Source organism: Cephus cinctus, unplaced genomic scaffold, assembly GCF_000341935.2.
Source record: "Cephus cinctus unplaced genomic scaffold, Ccin1 Ccin1_scaffold0101, whole genome shotgun sequence".
NCBI lineage: Eukaryota > Metazoa > Arthropoda > Insecta > Hymenoptera > Cephidae > Cephus > Cephus cinctus.
Genome location: NW_014332838.1, coordinates 2,701,174 through 2,725,760, shown reverse-complemented (window position 1 = coordinate 2,725,760; position 24,587 = coordinate 2,701,174). Strand labels below are relative to the sequence as shown.

The following is a 24,587-nucleotide window of genomic DNA, read 5'->3' as shown; positions in this document are numbered from 1 at the left end:
CAATGAATTATCGCGTCTAATAAATAATATCAAAGTTTTTCCCCGTGACACAGCTCATGCTTCTTTGTTCACCCTGCGAGCTGATTAATGGAAAAATGTGGGTCAGTTGAAACTCGATCGTTTATTTATAGGACACCGCGTATATTCCTCGATCCCATTTCAATCGCTTGAGCACAAAGACTTTGGTTGAAGAAAAGAAAAAAGAAAAAAAAAAGTTATAAGGGAACAGACCTGTGTAGTCAACCTGTGTAGTTTATTTGTTCTTGAAAAATATCATTTAGCCAGAGACACGATTGTGAACTAAATCAGGCAATCGGTACTAAAATTGTAAAAGCAAAGTCTAAAACGAACGCAGTCATTCTTTCCCAGCATGCATTGCACGCTCTCGTAATTAATTTATCGAGCAACGGCCGTGCTACCTATACCTTCGAGTCACCCGGTATTAAAAAAAAAAAGACGGCGAGAAAAAAGTACAGGGCGTCGCCCACCGAGCGTTCGGTTTAATTCATTTAATTCGGCCGATGACGTCACAGCGCAATTAAAGCCGATCTACCGGATGCACGAACGTGCTCGGTACAGAAGGTTAGGGCTGTATGAATTACTTTTGTAATTCGTTCAAAGGACACCCTTCTTTTTTTTTTTACGTAACTCCGCCGACCTTGTCCATGACGCAATCGAACGCGACTTCACAGTTCAAAGCGCCCACCACCCGTCGGACTCAATGCGTTTCGAATTCAACTGAATTTTCCCGCGCCTAACTGAACTTCTCTCAGCATGAATTCCTCGCGCGCCTGTACAACAACAAAACTACATTTAGATCCTTTAAAACGACCAACGTACAAGAATTCAGAACCACATAATGCGTATACGCAAAGTCACGCGTAAATCTCGTTCACGCACGAAACCGCTATCCCGACTGTTTTACGTAACCTCAGTGAGCACGTAGCTGCAGCAATGGGGAGGGGAAGGAAAAAAAGGGTTACGAACCGAGCCGTACGTAAAGATAACGATGAATGGAAAAGAAGAGAAAGGCGCAGGATGCGATGGGACGGTGACGAGGCAGCCGAAGCTGGACACCAGTCACGTCGAGTCACGAGTAGCCAAGATATATTCAGCCAAGGTACCAGGCACCACAACAAAAATTAATAACCGTCGAACTCATCGACGTAACGTATGCGAAGGGTCTCTATTTAAACTCGCATAAGCCAACCACCTTGTAAACATAGAGCCAACCCGGTACACTCCCCTACGCAACTTATTGATTCTTGGTCGATAAGTCAGCTAATAAAAAAAAAAAAGCACGTGTAACGCATATAGAAGAGCAGTCGATGCACGACTGACGTGTTGCCAATGTGGGGCAGAATCCTTGGACAATGTGGTGTAACGTAGTTTCACGTTGACAGGAGGGTAGGGAGGGACAAGAGACGAAGGAGAAACTCTCGTGTTACCCTAGGTCCATTTACACGACATTAGCCATCATTACTGGTCGTGCCTGGCATTTGCCAGGCACTGGCTTCGCTTCTGGCATCGGTAATCTGATCTATTGGCGTCTTATGACGTTTATTTTATTTTCATTAGCCATTATTTTTATTCTCACTGTCATCGTCTGCTTCCGGGGCAGGGCCTCAGGCTCGGTTGAGACTGAATTTTTAATACTTGCTTTTCTAACCTGGTTCACATTCCCAGCTGGGTACTCTGTTCTCCCGAGAGAAATGATAATGGCCTGTCTACCGACTTGAAAAATATTGATTATACTGTAAACACGAACCATAGACTTTGCTGCTGATTTCGCTGGACAGCGTGTATGCTAATAAAGCCAAGAGGATCCGAGCGTAATGCTGCGTATATAGCTTGTCCGCTGGCTCGCGTCCTGATGATGTCACAGTTTAAACATAGAAATTATCTGTGCGGCGATTTGCTATTAGTAAAGCTATTCCCTTGCTTGCGTTGGCGTGCGCGAGTACCGTGTGAAGGGAGCTTAATATAAGAAATTAAGGGACGTTTGTACACGAGGTGAATTTCAGGTAGTCAACTGCTTTAGTGCAATGCCTTAACTTGATATCTTTATTGTCAATCGATCCATCGGTTTAGCATTAGATTCGAATGAATCTTGCATCGGTAGTATTTTGTAGCCCAGTCTCTACCGTTATTACAGGTTAGGTTGGCTTAGGACCGAAATATTGAAACTATGAAAATTTCGAATTTCACTATAAGTATTGACAGTATTGTTGACAACTTTGTTTACTCACGTGAGTTTGACAAGGAAACTAAGACTGTAGATGCTAACAGTAAGTATTAGATGATACATTGTGTATTTTTGTGAAAACAGAAAAATTACATTTTCACGGTAAAACGTATACACTATCAAAATGGGGAGATGGACATATTAATATATAAATGTTAAAGAATATATTATATCTTTCAACGAAACCACGAAAAAGAAATATTACGAAGTGAGGAAATGGAGGAATGGCATTATGTTAATGTTATTACAAGATTCGACTATCTTACGCTAACGGGAACGATAAATCTCCAATAATAACTCTGTTAAAAAAAGGCTTACAGTGAAACCAGGCATTTCCGTTTAAAGAAAGCGAGAAATAGATGTTCGACAGAAATGGTGGAAAAAAAAAAGAAATTCTTACAGAGTATCATTTTTCTAGTCAGGCACATAACGAATATTAACATAGAATAAAAATTATTAACACGATATGCATCATAATGCACTGTTAACTGTGTCAATATGATTATATTTACCAGCGCGCCCGATTACAGTTATATTTAGTCCTGGGCAATGCTAGAAGAGTAGTAGCCATTGTGTTCAATTTCTATTTGTAAACAGTGCGGCCATTTGTATTCAGTTCGCACGGCCTTTTTACGCTTCTTCAAATTCAGAGTAACGGCCCACTACTGCACGGGTATTGAGTAATTGTTGCAAATTCTCGGGTTCCCAACTGGTTAAGTAATAAACTGCCTGCTACACGTAAACTAATTTACGGCGTCATTACGTCGAATACCGTTAATAGTACAGTAAACTTTTTCTCTTACTTCACGTTGTATTACAATTCCAAGAAATAAATGAAAAACGAAAGAGCAAGATACGGATTGAAATTAAACATAAGATACGAAATCCAGTGATCAAATACTTCCAAAGATTAGATACCGATGAAGGAATAACTCTTAGCATAGCCTGATAATGTTTTCCCATACAGATACGAAATATTTCTAAGGTCGTATCGAGTCTGTTCACAGTCGAACTCGTATCTTAATTAGAGATTAAATAATACATTTGACGCACAATGTAACCATAAACCTTTAAGATCAATCACTGTATAATCTACACAAGCGATAACGAGTCCGATGTATATGCGAAGTAACGCGAGAAAATCGTGCAGAAATGTGAACGTAGCTGTTAAATGGATAAGTAAACACACCTTGTTGTGGTGGGCTCGACGAAAGGTGAAGATCAAGTCAATCCAAGTATATCACAAGAGTAGAAAACTTCACAGAGCACAAAGGCACAAGCTCACTAAACCGTTATTTTACGTAGCAACAATTGTATCCTCTATCACGAGTATTCGTACACGTTGTAATCGCGCGTGATCACGTAAGGCAGACTCATATTATTACACGCCGATTTAACCTCGAGATGGACATACGAGAGTAAGAAAACGAGCGATAATAAGAGAGAAAAGGACCGACTTAGAACACGAACGACAAGAACGAAATCCTAAATCATTCTGACGCTCCTGGGCCAGGAGAGTGTGAGGCGGGTGGGGGAGACCGGCCAATCCCCCACCACAATTCTTTAGCCAATAGGAACTCGAGCTCGACACCACGTGACACGACTTGGTCTCGAATTTCTCCCGATTATAACCGTGGTTCGCTACAGACGGTAGAAATTGATGGTTTTTCTTTTAACGGATGACATGATGCGGTCTCTGCAAAGTTATACATACGCCAAAAGCATAGAGATGTTATTTTAGCATTTAGGAACAAGTATTGAGTCATATATTTTATGCAATGTGTACTATAGAAATTATCGGTATCCCAGAGTAACAATCACAGACACGCAGCTTTTCTTTCTTGTTTCTACAAGATGAGACAACCTCCTACAAATAAACATTCAATGGAATTGTAATTCAGTCGATTATTGTTTCTAGTTTTTCATTGCGCAATTCTGCAATTGTGCAATACACAATCGAACGTGATCGTTCGATTCTGTTGTTCCTTTTTCCCTCTTTGTTCCTTTCTTTCGTTTCTCCCGCTCCCGTGATTCTTGTTCTTTTATTCGCGCTGTTTTCCAATGACGCATACGTCACCAATGTGTTTATCGGATAACTGCGGCCAGGAATAATGTAGACGAAAATATTAATTGAAATCATTTAGCATTGATGGAATGGACGATGTTACTACATATGAAAATGCTCAACTTTTTTGCAGATCATTGTTTTCGAACGGATGCCATGCTCATGTTTATTTAAAATAAAAAGGAACTTCTGGAATTCTACGGGTATGAATTATTATCTGCTGGAAAACTAAGGTGGATTATATCACCACAATTTTTCTACTAAACTCTATTAAGTTTTGGTGAGGAATTTCTTGAAAGACTAGGAATTCGCGGGAACTTTAGATCACCTTCCAACAGATAATTTCTCAAAATGATCATAACCCGTAACCGAAATGTAACCACATCATAATTTACTAATCTGATAGGAAGTCGATAATCGATATTTACAAATTGATCAAATTTTCGATTAAGTTTGAATTTATAGTCGTTGAATAGAGATCACGAAATTTCTAAATAAATTCACTATACAATTATTTCATTTAAGGACAGTTAAAAATCGAATAATATAATTCACAGAGATCTTTCTTATTCGTGATAAAAGCTCGAGTGTCATTGCTTAGTTTTCTAATTTGAGTCGAACCAACCGGTAAGATAACCTATAACTATAACCCTATGTTTAATTCGTTCCGTTCAAAGCCCTCCCGGCATTATCCATTATAAGGAAGTTTAACTGGTGTATCGATAAAGAACTCCTAATGGATCTTTCAAAAAAACCTAGTACTTGGTTGTTTCATTTAAAACTTAAAATATCTGAAAAAACCGGTGAGACTGTTTTCATGGAGAAAACAGCAAGAGACCAAAATGATGCCCAGAACAATTAACCTCAATCAAAGAAAAAATGCGTACCTCGCAAAGGGAGCGGCCAATCTTCAGTTTCCTTGTGACGGCAAAGGAAAAAATTAATAATAAACGATCCTATCAAGATAGATTTTCGAGTATGCCGACAGAGCGGCAAATGGCGGCATAAAATCGTACAGAATCTCAACCATTCGATAACGATAAAAAAATTTGACTTCCCGTCAAATCACATACCTAGTAAACTACCATGACTACTTATAAATGTTAATTTCTAAACCATAATCCTACGTAAATCATGTAAAAGTAGTCAATAAAAAGCCTATTCTATCCAGTCCAGTGACACACCCCTGGTTCACGTCATTGGTTCCCTGTCAAGCTCCATTCGTGTCTGATCGTCAGATCTTTTGAATGTGACACGAATTATCACGATTACCTTAGCCATAAGAAGCAGTTTTCTTTGAGTAAAATGTCAGAGACGTGTAAGAAACTCACCGATAAATCCTTCCTGGTATAATCTGCCGATAACCGAAGATGGACAGGGCGGCGAAGCGTTTTGACTGATTTTTCGGCCGTACGGTCGATCACTTCGGCGTGCAGCCTCCCCCTACTCTTCTTTTTTTCAACTAGCAGATTCGAACCCGGGAGAACAGTCAACGTCAATTACTTGTCTCGTTAGAAAATCTTTGCGAATTCCCGGGGCCGTATCCTGGCTTTACTATCTCTACTATTCAGATGGGCGATTCACGCTGCTTCCCGGCCAGGAACATCGCTCGTGAGAACGCTTTCACTGCGCGATATAACGCAAATCGATTCACCCGTGATCCTGAGTGAGAGCGTCTCTTTTTCGTATAGCGATTGCAGCGCTACTCTATGAATTGCGGCCATTTGTGAAAGCATCTTTGGAATAATTCGTTATTCGAACGGTGATTAAGTTAATGGATGATTTACATAAAACCGATAAATTAGCTCTGTGTCCCTGTAAAGTTAATCATAAAAGTTAAATATGCTGTATATTAGTTTTATTAAGCATTATGATAAGATAACTTATTATTTGACTGCTACGTAGAGCTGAGATACGTTATGTAATATTTAGTCGTGGCTATTGTATGTTTCCAATGGTTCAGACAATAAATGAATTAGGTAGTATATGATCTGTCGTTCTCCCAGAGAAAATTTAAATAGAGATTTTTACATAGTGGAGGAAATAATTATTCTGGAGTTGATGATTAATTTTCTTTTATTGTAGTTTCAAGTATTCACTATAGATATCGCTACTAGTAAATGCCATCTTGTTTCTTCATTTCTATTGTTGAGAAAGTACCACTTCCTCTTTTACTAATTTGTATGGAATGTTGTGCAAGATGGCGCTTCGACAGTGACAGATTGCCGCAAATGTCAAACACGCATAAACAAAACATTTATTTATTGAAGAGATCACTTTTCTAAATATTGCTATTCTTCATTTCTTTTAGCCATATTTTGCCTCGGATTTTTGTCAGAGATAGCGGGATTTCCATTCGGTGAGTTTTTATATACTGTCTTCACGTTTGTTTTAGCTTAAAAGCTGCATCTATAAAGTTATTTAAATCTTATATTTGGTGTTCATTGATGGTACTTTATTTTCAGTGTAATTTAATACAGTTTGCAAGACAGCATTGTCTGTAAGAGCCTGTTAGTCTAATTATTTTTCATCAAGGAATTCATTATTGTGACTAAAATAAATTCTATTTTCTTTAGTTTACTGGAAAACATTTAACAAGAGGGTGTCTTGAAACAATTAAAGTAACAATGTCAGACGAAGAAGACACAGCTATACTGCTAAATGGAGCAAACAGAAATGTTGAATCATCGCAAACAAAACCTTTGGCTGATGATTATCAGTGTATTCCTGCAAAGAACTTGAGGAAACCAATACCAAAAAGAACTGATAATTTAACACCTTTGACATCTACTAATCAGGATGCTCTTGTATTAATTGTTGCTGTAGTAGCTGGATTAGTCTTTGGATACGACATGGGTATTGGAAAACCTCTAGCATCTTCTATCAAAAGTGAATTCAATCTCAGCTGCTTCGAAGCAGACACATTTGCTAATATCTGGTTTGTAGGAGCTCTTCTTGGTGCTATGACCAGTGGTATGTTTGAAATAATAATCTATCAAGGATTACCTGTACCGTACATAAATCATTATTTAAGATTGTTGGTAGCAAGAATATTTACTTTCAGGCATTTTAATAGACACATTTGGTCGGCGCTGTTTAATGATTCTGGCATTAATATTTCTAACGTTTGGTTCTATGCTATCCGCGTTAGCTAGTCACTATATCCTACTCTTGATTGCACGGTTAATATGCGGATATTCTGGTACAGTATCCGCTATTGCACATTGCATATACATGGCAGAGATATCCGATCTAAACAAACGTGGATACAACGTAACGTTGCATCAGTTTGGCACTGCCTTGGGACTTCTGCTATCCGTGATTGCCGTCGCCATAAAAACAGCAGATTATCAATGGAGATTTGTCATAGGGATCACCGCTATTCCTGCCCTTACCACATGCATCATTACCATCATATTTCTTCAACGATCCCCACAATTCGTACTTCTTAAAAGAACTGTGCGTGTCTCTAGAGTAGCGTCAGCTAATCCGTGGAGCAACATTTTCGAGACAATGGCAATTATGGCTGTCATATTGATTCTACAACAAGGAACAGGAAGGAGACAGGTTCTATATTATGCGCCAAGATTATTCGCACTCCTGGGAATCTGTTCGAGTAAGTAAAATTCAATGTATTACTATTTCACAATCATCTTGATGGAACCTGACCAATGGAATTCCAATGTTTAATAATCATACAACATCTAATTTCCAGATTATCGTTTGTACTCTATAAATTCTACAATCTGTTTTAGATGTCGCACAAACCACAGCTTCTATAGCACTGGGAGTAGTAAAAGTATTCAGCACGATACTATCTCTAGTTGTTGTGGAAAGATGTGGCAGACGAACAGCACTGATAACTTCAGCAACAATTTGCATGACCGTCATTTCCCTTCTGTCACTCCTGGCAACATTAGACAGAGGAGATGACACTCTAAACTTTTTACATATGGACTGTACAAACAATATTAATGTTAACGGAGAGAATAAGAGATTGGGAAGCAACATACTCCCGGCAGGATCACCACCGCCATTTCCACTATTGCCTACACCCTTGGCTATGATTGCTCCTAGTCCTGAGACTTGGACTCAAGTCAAAGCTTCTTGCGAGGTACAACTACAAAAATTGTTGTTGAATGACCCTTTCTAAATTCAAAAACGTCTTTAAAATGTATAACCATGAGACGTACATTCCAGACTCAAAATATAGTAACCTCAGAAGGACTTAATGGCGGCTTACGTATCTTAGCAGTCATCACGCTCCTTGTCTATGAAGCTGCTTACGCATTAGGACTGGGACCAGTCCCACTTTTAACACTCAGTGAAGTTTTTCCAGCAGCAATAAGAGGAAAGTGCATAAGTTTCTGCGTGATTATTTTATGGATTGGAAACATAATCGCCACTGAGTCGGTCGTCAAAATGACCAGTTAGTATTTTCAACAATTTCCTATCAATTGAAATCCCATCGTTACATTGAACGATATTGAAAATAATAAGTACAATACTTTTCGTTCTTTTTCAGAATCAATGACTCTAGCTGGCTCGTACCTATTCTACAGTTTCATGTGCCTGGTCACAATATTCTACGTTTTCTTATTCATTCCTGAAACGAAAGGAAAGTCGCTTCATCAGATCGCCCAAGAGTTACGTAAGATATCATTGCCCACGCGTATCTGTAATAATTTACGCAGTCTGCCACTCGTCTGTCATATCGAATGGTTGAAGAAGTATGGCGAAAAAGGTAGCACCGGACAAAGCACTTTGATATGAGACTAATCAGAACTTAACGATGCGTCAATGAATTTTGCACTGAACGTACAGTAAATAGTCTCGAGTAATTATATATCTGTAAAGGTCGAGAAAGAGTTAGCACGTTCAAAAAACCATAAATAACGATTCCGTCGATTGAACTCCTTAAGTGTACCCGCACTTTTTTAAACTAACAGGAGAAAAGAGAAACAACGAAAGTAATAAGGATAATCAGTATCCTTTCTTAAAATGCTAAAGAAATTGTTACACGTACTCGTGGACTCTACGCTGTAACAATCTTTACATAAATAATCCAATCTCAATAGCAATATTTCGCAATGAACGATATTCGATTTGAAGCACTTCTACTCGTTGGTTACATTCTCATTTTTTATAAGAATCACTTTATCCACGTCATTAGCCTACAATCATCTCCATCATTTCACGACGTGACCCTAAAATTGTCATGATTTCAAGTGATAACAAGTAATACGTTATAATACTTCGTAGAATACGTGTGTATTAATAATCAGTTAGATAACAACGTATCTAGAATGATAATATACGTAATGCAGGTGGATATGTATAAGATAGTTGGCCAATTGTTACACAGTGATTATCGTTGAAAGGCAGGTCAGTGTCAAATTAATGGTAGAAGAAGTTTATATAATATAGAAAAATATTTATTATTAATCACAGAAGCCACGTAATACTTACAGTATTTTTTAAGGGAAAATGGCGCAAGGTGCAAGCATGACGTTAGTCAATTGTACTGTAAGGTAAAGAGACGTTTTTTTTTCTTTTACAAAATGAAAATTCTTTTTAAAAATCTAGGAGCATCGACGTCCATGAGGTTATTCAAAATTCGACATTGGTCATTATTTCATTGTTCACGAAAATCGCCCTGCTTTAGGCTCAATGCTAGTCATAGATTTGGAATCATTAAATCAAAATAGATAACAGATATCTATAATTCTCAATTTTTGTTCATTTCTTTTTGCCAAATATTACACATAGTATCGAACAAACCTAAAGCCACTGTAAACCCCCTTATTACAATACTATAGATGCATATGACACAAACTTATTTGACGTCTACTAATTGTACGTAGAGCAGCACGTACGTAATTAATATTAAATTGATAATTCTTAATGAAGGGATTACATTTAACACTACGATACCCTTTGAGCATTGCAGAGAAGGCGAATTACGTTTATAAATATATACAGTCAATATAATTAACGTAAAAGTAAAGAGAATCATACATAATGCATTAGAATTAGACACTTCATTTCCATCCGCAAAAATAAAAATACTGTGATAACGTTTAATCGCAGGAAAGAATTAATTAACGTTTTGAATAATACAATTTTTATGAAAAGTATACATCTAACACTATCATCTTCTAAGCACTCTCGTGTGATTTTCGACTTGACACGAAACAAGCGTTCAAATATTTTTCAAAATTCTAACGTGACGTATATGACAATTATAAAAGATCATTAACAATAATCATTAAATTATTACAACACATTAAACAATATTAACACTGAGCATCGTGTACAACACACGACCGTGAAGTGCTATCGTGCCATTAATTGTTTATCAATAATGTATTATATAAAAAATGCTTTTTTGAGAAATAAAAGAATATAGTTAAAACTTTATTTAAAATAGGCTCCTTAATTATTATTGTAAAATAGAATACCAGCTGCTGTAACAGACAGTCACACTAATGAAGTCTTTACATGTATAGATTCGCCATATCTTTTTCTTTTTATTCATATCCCACGATTGCCAATCAAATTAGTGAGACTTAAATTACGTCATTACTATTTGTAATACTTTGCTTGTACATTAGTATGTCATAACTGTTAAAATATACCTCTGCGCAATCTATAAATCGATGATATACTCTGCAATTGACTCTTGCAAGAGATATTTATATACAAATATTCCATAGTATCAAAATTATATTAAACGAATAGAAGAATAAAAATATATAATATATATATGTGTGTATATATATATATATATATCATAAAGTTATATTTATATACACACCCCGTGTGGTGGACGGATGGGTTTTTCAGACCTTAATAAATGCAGCTTCGACAAGCATAAAAGTATATAAAAAAAATAATAAATCAAAAATCTCTTAACCGGGCATTTCTTGACGCAGTGACAAAGACATACATGTGTATATTATACGATCAATATAAATTGGTAAAAAATAGTTATTGGAACCTTGTGGGAGTTATAAGAAATACCAGCTTTTAGATAACGAGCAAGGCTGCGCACCTAGGCTCTAACTATACTGGCCGTGAGATCGAAAATTGTAATGATTATTATAATTATAATTAATATTAATAAGATATAGGAAAGAAGTTAATGGAAGACATCAAAGTCTCTAGATATGCGTATATCATTCAGAGAGCCTTAGGAACGACTTTGGCATTTGGACTGAACGTCCTCTTCTTACCCCAACTTTGAAACTTTGGCGGCGACAATACCTGCTTCAGAAAGATGCTTCTCCTTTCCTTCAGACTGGACTCTTCGTTGCTGAGCGATACGTTCATGTCGTGCTTCTCAGGTTCAGCACAATTTTGTCCATGTATGAAGCTGTTCCAGTGGCTGATACGACTGGTGACAGCAGGTGTAAGATTTTCCTTGTCATAAAAAACGGCAAGTCTATCAACCGGCGATTTTTTGAAAATAATCGACACTTGATCATCCAATTTATTTGATTTCGATTGATCCGCCTGAAAGGAGGTGCCGTTACGCGGTGTCACCGTATAAACGAGCCGCTCCGATTTCGGCTCGAATCTCTCCCTTAATAAGGAAAACTTCCTTCTGGGACGATTAACGGTTCTTCTACGTTTTTCGCAGGGTACGTGACCAGTTATCGAGTAGGGACTGTTTATCAGCGCCACCTGGGACGATCCTTTCTTTGACAACATCAGGGAAGACGTTAAATCACTTGGACAGAGGGTCAATACATTTGCCGATAGAACGTTCTTCTCCTTGTCTTGTACAGTGCTTGACTTTTCTGTTGACGTTGATAAATTTGATTCCTGATGATCAGAAGGCATTTGCACATTTACGGAAGATGCTTTTGGTAATTTTGATAGACGCCCAGTACCTTGACACGTCATTTCCGAAATTGTGGATTCGTCCTTCTGTACGACCGTTGCGTCCTGAGCCGAGATCAGTGAAGTGCTCAATGAAAATTCTCGAGTATCTTCGGACTTTTCAGGAACCAGCGGTTTCATCTCAACGTAGACATTATGTTCCTCCAAGCTACTCAGATGCAAACTGTCTGCTATGCTGCTGTATTTTTGCATCTTTGCTTTGGGTCCAAGAATCGGTGAATCAGAAAGGATAGCATTGATTAAAGGCGTCTTGCCACTGGAACCAGTCGAATTGCGCTTGGCCAATTCACGTATGATTTCAATTTCGTCATTTCCGCCAGCAGAAAACGACATGCAGTCGTCCAATGACCGTAGGATGTTCCCGTCGCGTGTTTCTACCTCGTGGAAGTCACCTGAGGATGACAGCGCCTTGGCAAGCTGTGCTTTCCTCAAGAATATCTTAGGCTCAAGGTCTTCCCACTGCAATTCAGTCCTATGGTAAACGTGTCTCGGTGAATTCTCTGCTGTGCATTTACGTATTTCATCTATGGTCGCCACAAGAGTACTAGCCGTACAGTTTGTCGCTCTTTTCAAGTTAATACCTATATCCAAATTGGTCGAGGAATCTTCACGTTCCTCCATTATGGTATCCAACGCAAACATCCCACCCTTCTCATCGATGACTATAGGTTTGGCCATGAAGAGACTGGTTTCCTGTTCATCGATATCCGACAATGCTGGCATCGAGGCTTCCTCATTCGACATCAAGCTCGGTTCCCAATCGACCAGGTCGTACACCAGAGTGTCCATGTAATCGTCCTGTCGAGAGCGTTTCGAAGCTCTGCGCGCTAGAGGACTTGCACAAGTTGCATCCGAAAATTCAGAGCTAAAAGTCGTCCCAGTCGCAGAGCTTGTCAAAGTATCCCTACGTCTGTCTCTGACGACGCTATCGTCATGGATGTAGGTCTCTATATCGGTATATCCTTTCCAACTACGTATACACCAGGGAGGTCTGGCTATACCCAGAGGACACACATTTTCATAGTCATGAACCGACGTCACGTGACTCATTGTCTCTTCCTCCTTTTGAGCTGGTTCCTCCAAAATTTTAACTTTCTCCAGAGTCTTATCACTTGTCTCGCTCACTGGAGTGTTCAAACGTTCCCTGTCCTTTATATTATCAGGTATTTCATCGATATTCATTACCGAAATGGCTGCTTCCAAGGCATTGTTATAAGAGTCCAAATCCTCTAATTTCAATTCAGCTTCGGATCCGGTCGCTACGATTGGTCTACGTCGCTCAAACGTAAAGTTCTTCTCGACGTAATTATCCTCATTGGTCACTAGTTCTAATCCAAGCTGAGCCGAGGAGCAAATGCCTCTGCGCTTCTGAGATCTTAAAGTGGATTTCGGATCCTCAGATTTCGATTCGTCGGTATCCAAGCCCAGTTCAACTGGTGAACAAATTCCTCTTCGCTTCTGACGTCTCAGGGTCTCTACTATGTCGCACTCTATGTATTCATCCTCTACGATCACTTCCGCAGCACTCGAATCGAACTTTGTCTGACAAGCATTTGCCTCGCAAGATTTCTTAGCGCACAGAACGTCGTATTCCATATTTTGCGCTGTTACCGTGTTTGTTGAATTTTGAACAGTTTCAACTTGATAATCCACGGATTTATTGCTCTCCACCAACGCGCATACCGTCGTTTCACCTTCGTCGGATACCTCGCACGTACCATTTATTATACCTTCCTCTTCCACGAACTCTGAACTCTGCACGATATTCGTCAGCAGAGATTTCTTGTCAGCCGTTATATCATCCGACATTATCGTTACTTCCGAAAGATCTATCGTGCGCGGTATGGAGACTGCAGAACCGTGCCAGCGATGTTTCAACGATCTTAATGTTCCTGTCCTCTCAATGGTACTGTTCGACGCCATTTCTGGATCCATCTTGACGTTCTTGCAAACCCTCCCATGACCCACAGAATGAAATTTACTATAGTACAGCAAAAGACTGACTAAACCTATTAACGTACCACCAGCTATAGTGATGGTCGATGTTGTCATTACGTCGGATTTCACGGTATCCTTAAAGTAAACAACGTAGATCGTAAGGAAGATCGTATTTTGTGCCACAGTTATCAGGTAAAAGGCAAGTACACGATAACGAGAACGACCTTCACGTAAATTGAAGAAGTCGAAGCAATATATCACACCAATTATGCAATTGTAGACACGTTCCTCCCAGACAGTTGGGCAGAAATTGGTATTTTGAAGTATCACCCAGATAGTCATGCATGACCAATGTATTCCTGAAACAAGTAACGAGTGTTGTGATTTAAAAATATGTCAATTTTATATTCGTATTAGTAGACACAAGCGTTTTAATCCTTGGTAAATGGCAATTGTAAGTCTGACGTACCCAGAAGCAGAAAAATCCATTTTCTCACACAGACTGCAGCCAGGACCAATGCTGCCATTCTGGAGGCCAGCATCCCACCTCTCCAGAAAGCTTGAAGAGTCAGTCCTGGCCATGTTGACTCGTGTTTATCTGTGGGCATTCGGCGCATAGCCCTTGTATAGGCAGCTACAGCCCACGCCATAGAGCAGAGTGATGTGGTAGCTGAGACACCTAAAAATATTTTTAAATTCTTCAATCGTCTAAGAGATTAGATTCTCTTATAGCTCAAAACTCATTTGACATTTTGAAGTTTGTTTTAAAAATATATACTGACAGTAGTGTACAATGGAATTGCCTAGCAAGGTATGTGATTTTTTTAAATGCAGGTATATACACGCAAGATGCTTCATAAGCAGGAAACAGTTGACAAGGGTTGATAGCTGATGAAAGATAATTATTATAATCAGATTTCTCTCAAACGAACGTATCCCTTTATCTTCAAGAAAACAGACAAAAATGATCTCAGTTCTTCCTCAGTTCTAGTACCGAGAGCATCATTTCTGTCTTTTCCAGAATCTATTCAGTGTATCTATGTGATGAACAAGATGAAAGTGGTTGATGAAAAAAAATTAATATATAGATCAGTGTGATATAATAGATGCTGGTTGTGTGCACAGAATTGTCGAGGATGAATCATGACGAAAAAGTTAATATTAATACAGGTAATAAGTGCCTGTTTATTTCAATGAATTTTTCCTTTGTTTATTTATTGCTCTATAGTGATTGAAAATAACGTTATGGTCCTAAAAGCTTATGAGCGTATTTTTTTGGATTTTCTGTTGTCTGCAAGCTGAAGGCTGCGCGTAGAGTGTAGAATATCCGGATGCGAAAGGATAGCGTTCTGTTATCTACGCCAGGAGATATTTTGCTTCCTGCAAACAATTTTTAGGAGACTGTTCATTGAAACTTGATAGAAATACATAACGCAATAATTAAAAAATAGTTTACTGTATGTTTTTGACTTTTTTTTTAGAAGTGTTCAAGACTTTGGCGACTCGTTTTAATTTTCACGCTTCTTTTCCTCTTGGCGATTTTACAAAGACCACGGTACACGGGGAATAGATCGCAGAACTTGCAGCAATCGAACAATTTTGTAACTACTACGAGCCTGTTAAATTATACAGACATGAAAACTAATCGGAAAACATTGTCCAGTGCATATTCCACATCAGCGGAAGAGCTGATAAATGTCAGAGTTGAACTTGAAAGCAGGAAGAAGCTGTTGGAGAATGTCTGTGCAAATATTCAGGATGATACAGGGTCTATAGAAAAGGCAATTTCAAAGATGATTATTAATGAGTACGTATCAGAAGAGATTAAAATAATAAAGATATGCCTTTGTTAAATGATACTGATGGAAGTTTTTTTTTCATATATAATATTTATAGGAATCATGGAATATCCTGGTGTCCAATATACAAAGCAGCCAGTTCAACGTGGATGAAGCATTTTGTTACTCTCGCAGGATTACTATCAGGCACAATTATGGACTTAATAAGGGAAAATTCAATGCAAATGAATTCAATAGTGCGGCAGGCATATATTACAAACACAAATTCAAAAACAATTCTTAAGGTATATACACAACTCTTATTTTGTTATACGCGTGCATCTATAGAACGGTATTAAGATTCAATATATTTTAAACAGGTGCTTTTGTTTATTTTGTAGAAAATGAATAAAACAAAAAAATTTCTAATTGTGCGACATCCATTCGAACGTCTCTTGTCCGCTTATAGAGATAAATTGGAGTACATGGAAGGTCGTGAATATTATTATGAGCGTTTTGGGTACCATATCAGACAAAGCTATCGTAAAGACAAGAGGGATGACTCTTGGGGAAAGCAGGAACCAACTTTTGAGGAATTCCTTCAATTCGTTGCAGAAGAGAGACAGTTTGATGAACATTGGATGCCTTACTACAATGCTTGTAGACCCTGTGGTATTAATTATGAATACATTTTAAAATTCGAAACGCTACAGAGAGATCAGAATTTCTTTATCCAGGAAAATGGCCTTGCAAATTGGCTGAGTACTGTAGAAAACGTGGAAAATACAAACCCAAGAGGACCCACAACAAGTGTTATTGTAAAGAAATATTTTAAAAATATTCATAAGTCTGTGCTAGAAAATATTTATAAGATTTATGAAATGGATTTTAAGTTGTTTTCCTACTCTCCGGAGAAATATTATATGATATCTATAGGTGATATACACAAAAACGAAAGTATATCGTAAATAAATTATAAGCTGCTTTTACTTGATTCAGTACAAACACTATTATAATCGTGTATTTTATTATAGCTATTTCAAAAGTAAGATTTTACAACGTTATTGACATGCATTTGTAGTGGAAATGTGTAAAACTATGCTCATTTCAGCCCTATAAGAGGAATCCTATATTTTTAAGATACATTAATTTTAATGAATGGCAAATAGCTTACTTGTCCAAAATGGTATGTCTTGTAATACAGCCATGATATAAAGTTGTAATAAGAGCTGTGGTGCAGCTTCCATAAATGATTCAAAGAGATGTAACATACAAATATCACTTTGTTGCCTGCGTACCCAATCTTTTGGTTTTGTCGACTGTCCACACCTTAAAGACTCTATTGCAGCACACAATAAAACTACATATCTAAAATGAAAAACAAAACATGCATACACCAAAAGCCATAAATTGGAGTAAAGATCACAAACAATTTGCAACGATACAAAATATTTATGCATAACTTAAACTGTCGCAAAGTTTAAATAAACATATATCTGAGAATAAATACCTGTGCACTATGCCCAATAGTAATAAATGCAGCATCCAATGAATTGCAGTGAGAGAACCATCCGTATGATGCCATCTTAGACTAAACAATTGAATAATGGCAGTCGGTACCAGCATAAGGCCCAGAGTAAAATAAGCCCAGAACAAATGGCCATCGGACAAATACTCAGCAAATGCTAATCCATCTAAATAAGCAAATGAAAAACATAATTAGCAATGAAACCTCTACACTCTATTGTTTAATAATAAGTGAAGAACACAGTTAGATTAATTTCTAATTGAAAAGACAATAGAAATGAAACCGTAAAGAATTATTAAAACCATCTAATTTTTATACTGTCCTGTTGGACGGCCCAGCGTACGAAAAGTAAATACAGAAGGAAAGTTTGGCGGGAGTAGTATTGTTTTTCTCGATCACCTGTTACGATATCAGCCAGGAAAGTACCGACGGATAGGATGTAAAAGAAAACGTCGAGTGCCTTGAAATCATAGCTTTCGATTTTGATTCGAGTGTCCGCGGGCAATTCGTTCGTCACCATTTCCTTGCTCAAAACGCTCTCCGATTTTGACTCCGTGGCCGCCATCTTCTCCGACAGACACCAGGTACGAGGATTTACTCGGTTTACGTTTTCTTTAAAAAGAAAAACTCCCGAGCAGAACGATCTAGTTTCTCGTCCTCTGTTCGTTGAGTCTCTCCTCTTTCACATCTCGCATATAACATCATTATGCGCGATTACGCGAATATATTACTGAATGCTGGAGAAACTCGCGTGGATGCTACCGCGACGCGATTTCCGTAGAGAATACTCAAAGGTTCCTTTCAGAGATTCCAAACAAAGCAAAGAGCAAGAAGACAACAGGCGCATCCCAGATCATTATTGAGAACGTCCACTTTTTCTTCACTGGACTATTCAAATTTTGATGAAAATGTCATCATTTTACAATCTATCCAACAGTTTCAGATACATCTTAAACTTCAATCAGTCCAATACGTTTTACCATGGGAATACTTTCTGAAAATGTAAGTGTGAAAAATGTAAAACTACAATTATTTTCATTCAATATTTCAATAACAGTTTAACAAAAAATCATGTATTTTGGAGTACAGCTTCAGGCATGTCGCATAAGAGTGATTAATGATAATCAGATATCGTCAAGCATGATGCATGATATGCATGATATATTAATTTCAATTGCGCGGCACTTTGGGATAGCATGCATAATTTTGGTTCACATGTAGTCGTTAAAATATTAATTTTACGTTCAATTAACGTAAGAATTTACTTATAAATAAACATGGTTTCGATTGCGTAGCCAGTATAGAGCAAATGCAATAATATGGACTGCTTTTCCATCGTTTAAAAAACATTTAAGTGTACAGTACAATGTTCTGTCCGCCATCATGGTTCTCATTGTGCTGTTTTCATAACCGTGATTGTTCACCGGCAAATTTTTCTCTATCATAATAAATATTTTTCATAGTCTCTTCGACGCAGACAATTTAGAGCATAGTTCTTCATATAGATAAATGTTTACTGATAATGATTATACAGTCATTTTTACTCGATCAAAGCCTATCCACAATTTACACCAAAAAATACCAAAAAAGCGATGCTCAATACCAGTAGATAAACCACGTAATCTTCCGTACTGTTATGGTTGTCTATTCAACGATTATGGATGTAAGCAATGACACATAATTCAGTACGAGTCAGGATAATCTCTATTTATTTCTATAAAGAGGATCGCTTCTTGCTGCACCTTTCAAAGTTATATTTACGGTAAATGTCGGAGAAACTCTGTAGTTGACTGTTAAGCGCATATTGCTCACACGTCACCGCCATTTGCCAGGTAGCTGCAAATAGCACTACACCAGAGATGAGTAGGGAGATTGCCAATGAGCCTGTTTTTGGTGGTCTCAATTTTTCTCTGGTTTCGGCGCGCCACCTTAGCGGAGGGCCCTCAAAGCAGTTTCACGTTTGTTATTGGTCGAATGAATTCGTGTGTTCCTCGAGATCCACGATTTTAAACCGGGTGAATATTCAAGTAGGGAGACTTGAATCCACCCTTTCTTACTGCATATTACATAAACCGTAGTAATGAGGTAGTAAATTTTGCCGATGTTAATTCCCTTAATATCCATATGAAGCTTTGTAAATAATAGAGTGAGCAAATAAAACTTTAAACAAACCCTCGAACGTGGGTAACTACAGAAATATGAAGTTTCCAAATTCTACAGCACAATGGCTCGGTAGTGAACGTGCTTGGTGCTGGCTTAACGTCCGACAATCTCGAGTTCGGAACTCACGTCTCATCCCTTTTTTTTTCTTAATTATCAACTATGCATTGGTTCACCTAGTTAACTTAAGATTCATTAAGTATATGATTATATTAGTCTACAAATATTGTATTATATTACACGCGTAGTATTACTATATAGACACGACCAATCAAAAACGTGGAACTGCTTCGAGGGCCCTCCGCTAAGGTGGCGCGCCGAAACCAGAGAAAAATTGAGACCACCAAAAACAGGCTCATTGGCAATCTCCCTACTCATCTCTGGTGTAGTGCTATTTGCAGCTACCTGGCAAATGGCGGTGACGTGTGAGCAATATGCGCTTAACAGTCAACTACAGAGTTTCTCCGACATTTACCGTAAATATAACTTTGAAAGGTGCAGCAAGAAGCGATCCTCTTTATAGAAATAAATAGAGATTATCCTGACTCGTACTGAATTATGTGTCATTGCTTACATCCATAATCGTTGAATAGACAACCATAACAGTACGGAAGATTACGTTCCTGTACCACCTAATACCAGTATTAATTTAGGATACAATAAACAATGGACAAAAATAATAAACGAGAACTATTTGAGGCTGTGGAAAGGCAAAAGGAGCAATTGTTAAAATGTGAGAACCAGCTTCGAGGTGCGTTGACACTTTAATTCGACATGATTGAATAGCGTCTGCAGCGCGCCATTTAAACATATCATTTTAGTAATCTTATGGATCTCGTATAATATTGTTATTACGTTTCAGATATAGGTCCGGCATATGAAGAACTTGTTAAAGAGAAAGAAGCATTAGAGGATAATTTGAAGGCATTAACGATCAAGATGAATAAAATCGAAGAATCTGGCGAGACGAGTACTCCAAAATCAGCGACGGTATTGCATTACTATTTCCAATATTGCATTCTATTAAGTCTTTAATTGATTCCAATTAGTATTTTTAAATGGTTTTACAATCAGTCTACAGAAGTTAAAAAAGAGCAAAGGAAACCAGAGACTGTGAGTCAATTGAAGACCCAACTCGGAGTACTTATGACTTCATTAGCTACACTCTCTGCTGAGAAATCGAAAATGGAAGCAAATTTTCAGTCCGATAAGAGGCAATTAAGAAGTGAGCGTGAGGAGGTAGAAAACAGTCGTATTGTTATCACTTAATAGGTATATTTTGCTTCCAAGGTAAAACATTAACATGTCTGTTAATAATAATTGGATTTCAGTGTGAAAAAGTAATACGGGATCTAAAAGAAAAATTAAAAAAAGCACAGAAGGATATCCACTCGGAAGTGGAACATGTGAAGTATAAATTAATTATGGAACGCCATGAACGAGAGAAGGAGCAAGCTGATCATTCTGCAATGATGAAGTACATAAATATATATTGAAACAGTAATTTTTGTAACATTGGGATATGAAATACACTATCACAGATGTATGTACATAATATATTTATAGAGAATTGCAAAGATTAGTGAGTGACGAACGCCGTGCAAAAGAGCAATTGGAAATGCAAGTAAAGGAATTAAAAAGTCAAGTATCGGGTAAATCTCAAAGAAGAATTCTGGAAGCTGAATTAGAAATTGCAAGAAATAAGCTCAAAGAAGCAGAAGCGGCCGCCAAGGAAACACCGCCCTTGCTTCTATCCTTGCAAGCAGAAATGGCCACTTTGAAACGACAACATCGTAATGCGATTCTTGAAGTAAGTTTGATTATTTATGGATAATTTTATTACTTTTTGTTAATGCGATTAAACTATGATTTTGTATAGGAACAAAAGAGAGCTGGTGCTGCAGAACAACAAGCCAGAGTTCTTGCGATGACGCATGAAGCTAGAGTAGCAGGTTTGGAAGCCCGACTAGCTGAACTGTCAGAAACTGTTGGAGGATATGATAGGCTCAGACAACAGGATCAGCAAGCTATTCAAAAGCTGAAAGATCAGCTGGCCAATTTGCGGGAAAAGGACCAAAAAGAGCCGCAACTGACTGAACTGAATATTGATCCACAAGAAATTATTGGAAAAATTAAAAAATTATATTCTCGGTTACTAGACTGCGATAATAAAGGAAATGGTTCATCACATGCTAAAGGTATTCCAATGTCGTATTTATGTTTTAGGATAGATAATAAATGACATTGTTTACTTATAGCTCTGCTGCATAGTTTAAATTTGTATGACAGTAATCAAGATCTGGAGTATAAGGAGAAGTATGAGTCTTTGTCTCTAGAATTTGAGGATTACAAACAACAAACTACATCAAAATTAAATGCATTGACTTCAGCTAGAATGCAGAGTGCTCGATATCATGCTAGTAATATGATGGAGTCTAACGAGAGAGAAAACAATAACACTCAGTTACATCTTGCTAAGACACATAATAGAAACTTGGAGGAGAGAATAAGAATGCTGAATGCAGAGATTGCTGGAAAAGAAAGAGAATGCAAAGCTAAATTAGAACAGCAGCAGCAGGTTATAATAGCAAAAATTTACGTAAAAAAACTCTAAACGGTATATTGTATTTTTAGTTATCTTATTGTTTTTCTAGTTAATTCAAGATGAACGTATAAAACACGAACGAATCTTGTCTCAAAAAGACAACGAATATCGTGGTAAAATAGCTGCTTTGGAGCAGCAACTTTTACGTCAAAGGGAACGATCTTTAGCCGTGATAGAGGAGAAGGACCAAGAAATCGTTACGCTAAAAACATCATTTCATGCATTATTGCCAAATAAAGGTTCTTCGTTTTCATCTGAGGAAAAATCGACATCATCTTCATTGGAAAATGCATCGGAACCAACCACGGATTTGGTGACAGGATTGTTAACGGGGGACAGCCCTCCAATGTTGCATTACGCCCAGGAATTAGCAAGAAGAGAAGTTCAAGTATCGGCACTACGAAAAGCTAATATGAAATTAGAAGAACAGCTGAGAGAAAACCAGAGAGACTTCTTTCATGCAGTTGAAAAACATAAAGATGAATTGAAAGGATTGCAAGCTCAGATTACAAGGTATTTCATATCGTTTCACTGTAAAATATAGACAAGATTTCGTTAAATTAAAATTAATATTTTGAATTTTTTATAACATTCAGACTCGAAGCTTGCAAATCTAGAGAAGGCGCCAATTTGGAATATTTAAAGAATGTGTTCGTCAATTTTTTGATCACAAATGACTCCTCCAGTAAACGACATATGTTGAATGCTATTTCTACAGTGTTGCATTTTACTCCAGATGAGATGGATAAAATTCGTCATTACAAGTGGTAATTGTAAGACTAAAAGACATCTGATCACAGGTTACTTCAATTTACATAACGATTTACAATTGTCATCAACAGTAGGCAGGAACCATACTGAAATAAGTAAAATATCAAAGGTTCAATAAAATTAACTTCGTTGGTAAATTTTATAAGCAAGTAAAGATATAAAATAACCTTGTATAGTGATACTCTCAAGGAAATGATAAAAGGATTGTAAAAAATGTATACGTCCATCTTAATTATTCGAAACAATTGATGTAAAAGTAGAATTACTATTACCACACCATGAAATCTTGTGCAATAATACATTCGTACATTTTTACAGTTTATATATATATATATGTATATTTATAAATAAATTGTATTAATGTGGTATGCAAGAAGATTTATGTAACCGACCATCGTAGTTCTTAAATCAACTAAATTATAATTAACGTTAAGAATCTGCCACTGAATAAAGTACTATAAGAGTGCATGAATTCTTGAAGATTTTTAGTAATCTGAAACGATATTGCATGTAAAAGCATTAATGCCCTTGATATTATTGTATAAAAATGTACAATATTTTATATACAATTCTACATTGAATTTATTACATCACTTTTTCTACATGTAGTGATCGCATTCTTGGCATTGAAAAAATATTCTCAAGCGACTTCTACCTATTACTACGTGTATCCATGTTGGACTAAACGTACCTACTACGATATTAATTCCACGAATAATAATAGTCTACAAATAATTGTATATATATATATATATATATATATATATTTTTTTTTCAATATCTTGTCATTTATTATGATTATTATTGCCTGTGTTATGTACAAAGAGTCTAGCTGAAAATGACTGCGCCTAGGATGTGCAAATTTATTATCGAACAAGAAGAAATAATAAACTTATTAGTAATGTCTTTCGTAATTGTAGCAATTTATAAAGTAATTCAGATTGCGGATGTATCAGAATATCATATTACATTGTCCCTTATCAAATGAGTCATAAAAGACACTCCCTCTCTCTCGTTCAGTTAATAAAATAGTGCTACCTAAAATCAATGTATTAAATAATGAACTCACATAAGCGAGAAAATAATACCTGTTCCATATGTATGCCACATAAGTTTCATATTTTTAATCGTAAATGCTTCATTTACAAAAGTTTCTTAACGACTCTTACATTTAGCCGAATAACAAATAAAAGCACGTAATCAAGTGTATTAACAGCTTGAAGAATGATTAGATAAATATTATTTCAGATGTCAATATCTGACATGCATATCGTTACCCAACTCGAAGAAACGTCAGAGCTCTGAATGTATTTGAAAGATTGAATAACAAGAAAAAGCATCCATTGGAAATTTCTTAAGTAAATTATTACTTTCGTACATGCACGTATTACGATTAAAAATTTGAAGTACTCGTTCGAACACTCTGAAGGCATATTGTGTCTACCGCGTCGGTCACTCGAAGCTCAGAACATCGGCGATTGTCAACACAGATTACAACAGTTTATTCAATAACACTTGTTTAATATTTCATAATCAGACATCAGTATATAATATATATGCTTCTGTTATATACATCTGATTACTATATTATT

General features: G+C 37.0%; 5 protein-coding genes across 38 annotated transcripts in view; 3 read left to right on the top strand and 2 right to left on the bottom strand.

Moving 5' to 3' along the window:
* Positions 1–5,990, bottom strand: part of LOC107274735 (protein hu-li tai shao) — a 39,471-nt gene extending 33,481 nt beyond the window's left edge. For 6 of the 19 annotated variants that reach the window (XM_015754166.2, XM_015754169.2, XM_025091977.1 and 3 more), the window contains exon 1: positions 5,642–5,983. The gene's annotated coding sequence lies outside the window, so the exon portion shown is untranslated. Of the gene's footprint in view, positions 1–3,434; positions 3,756–5,641 lie in introns of those variants that run through there. The other 13 variants (XM_015754172.2, XM_015754174.2, XM_015754175.2 and 10 more) reach the window with 4 other exon arrangements.
* Positions 5,991–6,432: 442 nt separating this feature from the next.
* LOC107274659 (solute carrier family 2, facilitated glucose transporter member 10) lies at positions 6,433–10,730 on the top strand. 3 transcript variants are annotated; one of them, XM_015753980.2, is made up of 7 exons: positions 6,433–6,669; positions 6,776–6,820; positions 6,887–7,283; positions 7,375–7,926; positions 8,066–8,424; positions 8,511–8,739; positions 8,836–9,083. In XM_015753980.2, the coding sequence occupies exons 3-7, from the start codon at positions 6,938–6,940 to the stop codon at positions 9,081–9,083; spliced, it is 1,734 nt and encodes a 577-aa protein (XP_015609466.1). In that variant the 5' UTR covers positions 6,433–6,669; positions 6,776–6,820; positions 6,887–6,937. The 3 variants fall into 3 exon arrangements, with proteins under 3 accessions (XP_015609466.1, XP_015609465.1, XP_015609467.1); XM_015753979.2 differs by having other exon boundaries at positions 6,434–6,669; positions 6,776–6,810; positions 8,836–10,730; XM_015753981.2 differs by lacking the exon at positions 6,776–6,820 and having other exon boundaries at positions 6,434–6,669.
* Positions 10,731–10,865: 135 nt separating this feature from the next.
* LOC107274656 lies at positions 10,866–18,247 on the bottom strand. Of its 2 annotated transcripts, XM_015753965.2 has the most exons (5): positions 17,859–18,247; positions 17,442–17,625; positions 17,106–17,299; positions 14,623–14,832; positions 10,866–14,512 (listed from the first exon to the last, which is right to left on the bottom strand). In XM_015753965.2, exons 1-5 carry the CDS (start codon positions 18,022–18,024, stop codon positions 11,493–11,495), a joined length of 3,774 nt encoding a protein of 1,257 aa, XP_015609451.1. In that variant the 5' UTR covers positions 18,025–18,247; the 3' UTR covers positions 10,866–11,492. The 2 variants fall into 2 exon arrangements, with proteins under 2 accessions (XP_015609451.1, XP_024947713.1); XM_025091945.1 differs by lacking the exons at positions 17,106–17,299; positions 17,859–18,247 and having other exon boundaries at positions 17,442–17,536.
* Positions 14,734–17,268, top strand: LOC107274660 (carbohydrate sulfotransferase 11). 5 transcript variants are annotated; one of them, XM_025091957.1, is made up of 5 exons: positions 14,734–14,964; positions 15,175–15,323; positions 15,635–15,960; positions 16,050–16,236; positions 16,333–17,268. In XM_025091957.1, exons 2-5 carry the CDS (start codon positions 15,297–15,299, stop codon positions 16,897–16,899), a joined length of 1,107 nt encoding a protein of 368 aa, XP_024947725.1. In that variant the 5' UTR covers positions 14,734–14,964; positions 15,175–15,296; the 3' UTR covers positions 16,900–17,268. The 5 variants fall into 5 exon arrangements, with proteins under 5 accessions (XP_024947725.1, XP_024947727.1, XP_015609470.1 ...); XM_025091959.1 differs by lacking the exon at positions 15,175–15,323 and having other exon boundaries at positions 15,703–15,960; XM_015753984.2 differs by lacking the exon at positions 15,175–15,323 and having other exon boundaries at positions 16,333–17,267.
* Positions 17,913–23,557, top strand: LOC107274658 (GRIP and coiled-coil domain-containing protein 1). Of its 9 annotated transcripts, XM_015753975.2 has the most exons (11): positions 17,913–18,043; positions 18,397–18,461; positions 20,273–20,370; positions 20,482–20,609; positions 20,694–20,858; positions 20,951–21,096; positions 21,186–21,429; positions 21,499–21,817; positions 21,878–22,197; positions 22,274–22,737; positions 22,821–23,557. In XM_015753975.2, exons 3-11 carry the CDS (start codon positions 20,286–20,288, stop codon positions 22,993–22,995), a joined length of 2,046 nt encoding a protein of 681 aa, XP_015609461.1. In that variant the 5' UTR covers positions 17,913–18,043; positions 18,397–18,461; positions 20,273–20,285; the 3' UTR covers positions 22,996–23,557. The 9 variants fall into 9 exon arrangements, with proteins under 9 accessions (XP_015609461.1, XP_024947721.1, XP_024947718.1 ...); XM_025091950.1 differs by lacking the exons at positions 17,913–18,043; positions 18,397–18,461 and adding an exon at positions 19,963–20,095 and having other exon boundaries at positions 20,202–20,370; XM_025091951.1 differs by lacking the exons at positions 17,913–18,043; positions 18,397–18,461 and adding an exon at positions 19,964–20,114 and having other exon boundaries at positions 20,273–20,352.
* Positions 23,558–24,587: the final 1,030 nt, after the last annotated feature.

What these genes read in the sequence shown, in the direction of transcription:
- LOC107274658 (XM_015753975.2), top strand. Translation starts at nt 20,286, where the DNA reads ATGGACAAAAATAATAAACGAGAACTATTTGAGGCTGTGGAAAGGCAA. An exon ending in ATGTGAGAACCAGCTTCGAG is followed by an intron (nt 20,371 to 20,481) that starts GTGCGTTGACAC and finishes ATTACGTTTCAG; the next exon opens with ATATAGGTCCGGCATATGAA. An exon ending in ATCGTAATGCGATTCTTGAA is followed by an intron (nt 21,430 to 21,498) that starts GTAAGTTTGATT and finishes GATTTTGTATAG; the next exon opens with GAACAAAAGAGAGCTGGTGC.
- LOC107274660 (XM_025091957.1), top strand. Translation starts at nt 15,297, where the DNA reads ATGACGAAAAAGTTAATATTAATACAG. An exon ending in AAAAGTTAATATTAATACAG is followed by an intron (nt 15,324 to 15,634) that starts GTAATAAGTGCC and finishes CTTTTTTTTTAG; the next exon opens with AAGTGTTCAAGACTTTGGCG. An exon ending in TCAAAGATGATTATTAATGA is followed by an intron (nt 15,961 to 16,049) that starts GTACGTATCAGA and finishes TAATATTTATAG; the next exon opens with GAATCATGGAATATCCTGGT.
- LOC107274659 (XM_015753979.2), top strand. Translation starts at nt 6,938, where the DNA reads ATGTCAGACGAAGAAGACACAGCTATACTGCTAAATGGAGCAAACAGA. An exon ending in TCTTGGTGCTATGACCAGTG is followed by an intron (nt 7,284 to 7,374) that starts GTATGTTTGAAA and finishes ATTTACTTTCAG; the next exon opens with GCATTTTAATAGACACATTT. An exon ending in AAGTCAAAGCTTCTTGCGAG is followed by an intron (nt 8,425 to 8,510) that starts GTACAACTACAA and finishes CGTACATTCCAG; the next exon opens with ACTCAAAATATAGTAACCTC.
- LOC107274656 (XM_015753965.2), bottom strand. Translation starts at nt 18,024, where the DNA reads ATGGCGGCCACGGAGTCAAAATCGGAGAGCGTTTTGAGCAAGGAAATG. An exon ending in CCTGGCTGATATCGTAACAG is followed by an intron (nt 17,626 to 17,858) that starts GTGATCGAGAAA and finishes TTGCTTATTTAG; the next exon opens with ATGGATTAGCATTTGCTGAG. An exon ending in AGACATACCATTTTGGACAA is followed by an intron (nt 14,833 to 17,105) that starts GTAAGCTATTTG and finishes AAATATTTTTAG; the next exon opens with GTGTCTCAGCTACCACATCA.